General features: G+C 53.4%; 1 protein-coding gene across 1 annotated transcript; it reads right to left on the bottom strand.

Annotated features, from left to right (window-relative positions):
* FOXD3 (forkhead box D3) lies at positions 1-1,598 on the bottom strand. The gene has a single exon (XM_032218836.1). The coding sequence runs from the start codon at positions 1,315-1,317 to the stop codon at positions 1-3; it is 1,317 nt and encodes a 438-aa protein (XP_032074727.1). The 5' UTR covers positions 1,318-1,598.
* Between the last annotated feature and the right edge of the window lie 5,189 nt (positions 1,599-6,787).

A 6,787-nucleotide genomic window follows, 5' to 3' on the forward strand; every position in this document is an offset into this window, starting at 1 on the left:
CTACTGCGCCGGCCACTTGGCCTGGACCGCGCCGGCCGAAGCGGCGGGCTGCAGGAACTGTCCGGAGAGAATGTTTGTAGGCACGCTGAGGATGGGCGCGATGGCCGCCGTGGTCCTGGCCAGCGAGAGCGGCTGGTGGGCCAGCAAACCCGACTGCGCGGTGACGGGCGTCCGGAGGAACGTCTGGGCGCTGACGGCCGAGGAAGAGCTGACGGCCGGCCCGGCGCCCGCCCCGATGATATTCTCGATGCTGAAAGAAGGCCGGCCGCTGGGCTCGGCTTTGACCCCGCCGGCCGCGGGGCCCGAACCGGCCACGGCGCCGAGCCCGCTGAGATGGAGCTGGAGGCTGGGGCTGAGCTGCGCGTTGAAGGCTTTCCGGCTCAGCTCGCCCGAGGGCAGGAGGGGCACGGCGGGCGGCAGCATGGGCCCGACGGGCGGGATGTAGGGGTACTGCAAGGCGGCCGGGTGCGGGTAGGCGCCGTGGTGCAGGCCGTAGGCTCGGCCGTAGGGGCCCGAAGAAGAAGCGGCGGCGGCGGCGGCGGCGGCGGCCAGGCTGTAGGCGCCGAAGCTGTGCATCATGAGCGCCGTCTGTTCGCGCAGCTGCTCCTGCTGGTGCCGCTTGAAGCGCTTGCGGCGGCGCAGGAAGGAGCCGTTGTCGAACATGTCCTCGGACTGCGGGTCCAGCGTCCAGTAGTTGCCCTTGCCCGGGTTGCCCGGCTCGCGGGGGATCTTGACGAAGCAGTCGTTGAGCGAGAGGTTGTGGCGGATGGAGTTCTGCCAGGCCGGGAACTTCTCCCGGTAGTAAGGGAAGCGGTTGCTGATGAACTCGCAGATGCCGCTCAGCGTCAGTTTCTTCTGCGGGCTCTGCAGGATGGCCATGGTGATCAGTGCGATGTAGGAATAGGGCGGCTTCACCAGGCTGCTCTTGGGCTTGCCGCCGCTGGAGGCAGCAGCCGCAGCGCCCGCCGCCGCCGCCGCCGCCCCGGACGGCGCGCCCGGCGCCGAGCCTTCCTCGCTCCCCTTCTCCTCGACGGGGCTCCCGCCGAGGCTGCTGCTGCTGCTGCCGGAGCTCATCTCCGCCGCCTCTTTGGCCATCAGCAGCTCGGCCGCCTCGTCCAAAGCAAGCGAGGCGGGCAACCGAGCCAAGCCGTCGCCGGGGGGGCTGCCGCCGGCCTCTAGGTCGCTGCCTCCGCCGCCGCCGTCCCGCTCCTCCAGGCAGTCGTCCTCCTCACCCACCACGTCGATGTCCACATCTTCCGCCGTCAGCACCGTCTGGCCGGACATGTCGTTGGCGCTCAGGTTGCCTGACAGAGTCATCTCCCAGCTCAGGAAAGGGGGAAAGCAGCGGGCTGGAGGGTGCGGGGTCGTCAATGAATTGGCGACGGGCGATAAATCGGGAGAGTTGAAAGAGAGAAGAAGGGACGAGAAGTGTCTCTGTGTCGGGGAGGAAGGGAGGAAGGAAGAAGGGGGCTCTTGGGGACACTTGGATCCAAATCCGGCCCCTCTTTGAACAGGGTGCTTCTCCAACAGGTAGCGGTGTCAGTAGCCAGAGAGGGAGCGCCCCCCCTCCCCAGCCTTCCTCTTCTTCTTCCTGCTCCTCCTCCTCCGCTACCTGTCGGCCACGGGGGCCTCCTCCTCCTCCTGCTCCTCCTTACCCAGCTGTCGGCATCCGAGAGCAGACCGCAGACCCTTTGCCCACCTTGGCGGCGGCTGCGCTGATAGGCGCCCGGGAGATCTGCGGGCCAAGCCTTCCTTGCACGCAGCTCGAGTGCGACGCCGGCAAACGGGGCGGCCACTCGGGGCTTTCCTTTCAAGCAGCCGATCACCAGTCAAGCAGCAGCGACGACGGGGCGGCAGGGAGCGCAGGCAGAGTCCGAAGGGGTGGCGGCGGCCAAACCGAGCGAGCGATCCGAGCTCCTGTAACCGTTTTTGGCTCCTGGTCTGGAGCCCTTTAGGGTTCCTCCGGCCCGGGAGGACTCCGGGCTTCCAGACCCCTACCGGCTGCTGCGATGTTGGACTGTGCTTTTCCCCAAAAGGAGCGATTGGCGAGCGGCGACCTTCTCCCGGCTCATCGGAATGGTTGTGCCCGCCGCCACCGAGGCTGTTGCTGCAGGTTAGCTCTCTTCGACTAAGGGGATCTCCATCTCTCTCTCCTCTGCCTCCTCTGCTCCAAACCTCCCTCTTTCTCTTTTGCCTTCTTTACTCCTCTCTCTCTGCCCCCACCTCGCTTTTTCAAATCCCACAAAACACCCCGTCCGTTTCCTCTGTTTAAATTCCCCCCACCCTTTCCCCCCTTCTCCCTTCTATCTCGAATGGGCGGAGGGAGAAAAAGGTTCGGTTTGGCAGCCCAGAGAGCAGGAGAGGGCGGGGAATCCACGGGCGTTATAGAGGAACTCGGTTGCCACTTAGAAAGTGCCTTTTTTTTTAAAAAAAAGGCTGCCTGATAGATTACTTTCCAGTTAAAGATATACTAGGGGGCGGGGCCACGCGATGGCTTGACGTCAGCGCCCCCCTGGCAGGCCAAGCCCGGCTCAAGTTGTTTCAGGGGGATTGTCAACAAAGAGACAACGGCGGCTCCTTTCCCCCCTTGATCCCCGCCAAGTGATCAGCTTGCCTCCCTTCAGGGAAAACTTGCCCAAACAGGCCTTGTGGCAGGTCTCCCCAGCTTGGCCCCTTAAAAACAAACATCTGCTCAGGTCGCCAAGTTTATTCTAATAGGAATGGATGGAGCATCAAAACAAATCAAAACAAAACAACCACGCTGGAATTCGATGAACCCAAACACGCACACACAGACACACACATAAGAGAGAAGATGCCCCATGCAATCTTTTCAGAATTGGGCATTTACACACACACCCAGAGAATTTTCCCAGAGAATGGAAAGCAAAGTAAGTCTTCAACTGTGTCAGTCAGGCTGGATTAAGAATTAAATGATAGAGCCAAGTATAAATACAATTATTATGTTGCCCTGGAATGCTTTGGTTTTTTTAATCCGGGTTTTTTTTGGGGGGGGGAGCGTTGAACATCTCTATCCCCTCCATAACTTCCAAGAAATTTTGTTGTTGTTGTTGTTTTCTCCTTTTACCTTTACAAAATAAATACCAGCATCCGCTGGGAAACGAAGAAGGAAAAGATGGGTATCTATTCATCTGGTAGGTCAGTTGGGGATCGAAATAAGACCAAAAAGACATAAAATAACCACGCCTTTCTTTTAAAAAAAAATGGGAACAGAAAGAAAAATAACCAAAAGAAGAGAGAGTGTGTACGCTGTAGCTTTATTATTATTGGTGGTATCTTGCAGAGGTGTTAACGACGTAATAATAGCTCATTAGCATATTAAAAAGTAGGAAATGGAGAAAGGGAGAATGTGTGTGAATGGAAATATTTTGGTATTCACCTTCAAGGTAAGCCTTGTCCCAAGAAAACAAACTCCAGGAGGTAGCCAGTTCTCAAAGTTTGTTGCAAATGTCTATTTCCTCCTCTTTAAACAAAAGCCTCCGTTTCCAGAGAGAGAACAATTGCTGGGAGTTTAGGTAGGAAATGACTCGCTTGGTAGGTGGCTTTTCTTTTTGTTTTTTCGTTCTATGTATGGTTGTAATGATTGTTGTGACTTCGGTGAAATGTTGATAGGAACAACAACTACTACTACAAAAACAACAGTCGTCAGGGGGGGAAAAAAAGAAAGATTTTAATCTCCAAAAGAGATGTCCAAATCCACTTGCCTGGACTGCCCTTGTGTGGCCGCTTTTGTTTTCATCACAACATTTTACAGCTTTCGGATAAAAAAGCGAGACATCTTTATATTTAAACAGAGCGAAACACGCGAACCAAAAAGGTGGGTCCCGTGTTGCGATGGAGAAAAGGGGAGTTGGCTTAAGACCGAGTGTCGAAACGTGCTAATGAAGACAGAAATGGCAAGAATAGTATATACAGAAGGCACCGTGTGTGTGTAACAGCCCCCCCTCCAGTGATTTATGCTCTGAGCAAAGGGAAAGTAAGAGGAGGGGACCTGGCTCTCTGCATGGAGGACCAAACCTCCATATCACTGTTCACACGAGAGGGGCTTTCAAGTTTACCCTCTGGAAAAACCGGCATCCGTAAGTTACATTTCTCTCCCCCACCACACCTCTACCGGCCGTCGCCCCGCTAATCAGTATGGCACGGACGGACCACCGCCCTATTGAGTGATCTGCCACGGGACGTCCCAAAAAAAAACACAAGCGGACAGGGACTTCGAGCAAATGCGACGCATTGTATTTGGTCCTTCTCTGTTTTGCAAAGCGCTGCCTCGCGGAGTAGAGAGGAAAGGGACTTTGCGTAGCTCCTTGTCGGAAGCTCTCACCTTTACAGAAGCTCTTCGGTGCGGTTCTACGATCGCTGCTTTGGAGCGATTCTTCCCAGCTGGGACTCCTTAGCAAGAAAAAGCGACTGTTTCCCAGCCTAGATTAGATGAGGGAAGAAACCAGGCTAATTCGGACGGGTGTTAGGAGATCTGCCTGTTCGCGGGAAGGATTCGTAAAACCAGGTTTATCCCACCCCACAAACACGAGTCCCCTTTTCAGTCGCCGCGGATGGCCGTGGGACGTTTTTCTCTGTCCGTTTTTCTTTCTTTTTTCCCCCTTGGTCTCTTCCTGAGGGAGCCTTTACCTTTCGATGGTCCCGGGGTGAATTCCGACCCTTGGACCAGTAAAACCTTTGCAGATCTCCGCGTGCGTGTGTTACAGCAATGAATAAAAGGAATCCGAGCAGGAGTGGGCCGATCCGTCATCCATTCCGATTCATTCCGTGACAAAAAAAAATCAATTTCTCAAATATAGTCACGCGTTACAAAAACATCCGTTTCTTCTGTGGTTTTCTTGTGAAATCTCACCGGGGATTGTAACAAGGCGATGAGAGAGAGAAAGAGGGAGGGAGAGAACATCACTCTAGAAAGCGTCGCCTTCATTTGTTGAGCTTTTTGCTTTGACACAATTGAAGTCAAATTAATTGATTCATACCATTAATTATGGTGCTTAGCGTGGAAGAAACGTATCCCTTCGATTAGGACTCTATTGTGCTAATCTCTTGTTCCATCAGTGTTACCATCTGATGCTGGGAGGAAGAAGTAGGGTGACTGCCGGAGGGTGTTTGTGTGTGTTTGTGTGTGTGGGGGGGTGGGGTGGCCCGGGAGAGAAAAAAGAGACAGGAGAAAGCATGGAGGCAAAGTTTGGGGCTCCTTTTGGCAAATCGAGCAGGGCGCCTGAGTCTGAAGCCAGGCACCATCCGCAGAGCTAGTATTCATTCGCTTCGGGCCTCCTGGAGGAAGGGCCAAACCTGGCTTCACCTGGCTTGGGGGTCTCATCTTTGATTTGTCTCTGTTCACCTTTTCCTGTGCTGCAAAAAATATTATTTTTTATTTATTGGATCAGTACGTATCCCCCCCTAAAGTACTCCCCAAAAGGTGGTGAGGAGGGAAAGCTCTTCGCATCTGGAAAGGTGTCTGAAGCACAAAGACCGGTGCTCATGTCCAAAAGCTAATTTGGGGGGATTCTCTTTCTCCCTCCCTCCCCCGTCTCGTGCGTAAGGGGGGGGGGATGGAAAGGAAGACGCGGTTGCCCAAAGGAAGGGTGAGTTTAAGCCAAAGGCCAGGACCACCCACCAGCGAATGAGTAAAAGGGAACTCTTCAGTGAAGTTTGCTCTTTGTACCCTTAAGTTTTCCAACTTCGTAGGTGAAGCTTCCCTCCTGCGTCCAGTTTGGTGACTGTGGAGCGCTGAAGAAAACAATTTAATTTTAGAATAATAGCAAAACTTTCTCCGAAGCAATCCTCCTAATTACTCTCTCCTAAAGGAGAAGGCTGAAAAAGAATATTTTTAAAAAATTCATGCGAGAGAGAAGCTACGTGTAGATATGTACAATAATGCACAGGCGCGATTTAGCAAGCAGATTTTGAAACTGCTGTTCGGATCGATAGGGAGCCAGATAGAGACGTTGCTGGCCTTGATGGCGGGAGAGGGGGAGACGCGGAACGAACAACTTATGATAGGAGAGGAGAAATTAATTACAGATCACTTGGAACCTAGGATGAGCAAGTGAGTGTCTAGCCCACAAAGTGAATTAAAAATGAATCCGGAGAGGAGGTAGGAACTGAAAAGGAGGCGAGGGGAGGATGGCCAGCTGCGTTGGGCTAGGCTTCTTCTCCCGGAACCAACTACTATATATATTTGCTCCCCTCCTGTGCCCCGTGACTTTCCCGGAATAGTTGTAGAAATCGTTGACCTAAATCCTTACAATTTAAAAAAAAACAAGGGGCGTTTTTTAATCGAAGAGGGAGTAAGTAAATAAAGGGGAGCGTGGAAGAAAGCGTGTGGATGAACGGGAGTACCAGTCGAGAAACAGACGAGGGCTGGTGTCGATAGGTTTCGATGCGAATGCTGTGAAATAGCCCAGATGCTGGACTGAGAAGGGGAGCGTTTTCTCGTTAGCAGCTCGGAAAAAGAATTGGGGAGGAAAAAGCCGCACTCTGGCCAGGGTTGCTATCCGGCTCGGGGTAGAAGGAAGAAGGAGGAGAAGGAAGAAGGTGGGGTGGATAATCTAATTTAATTGACATCCTCCCCCCCCACCCCGCAAGAGTTTCACTGTCACAACCTTCCTTCTGGAGACGCATTCGGCTTGGCGTTTTAGATCTCACACACACACACACACACACAAACACAAACACGAAGCCACGATCCCATCGAAATCTATCCAAGGATGAGGATGGGGATACTGTAATTACAAAGTTGGTACTCTAAAAGGAATAAAAA

Source organism: Thamnophis elegans, chromosome 5 (genome assembly GCF_009769535.1).
Source record: "Thamnophis elegans isolate rThaEle1 chromosome 5, rThaEle1.pri, whole genome shotgun sequence".
NCBI classification, from domain to species: Eukaryota; Metazoa; Chordata; class Lepidosauria; order Squamata; family Colubridae; genus Thamnophis; species Thamnophis elegans.

Excerpts from the sequence above, each read along its gene's own strand:
- FOXD3 (XM_032218836.1), bottom strand. The coding sequence starts at position 1,317 with ATGACTCTGTCAGGCAACCTGAGCGCCAACGACATGTCCGGCCAGACG.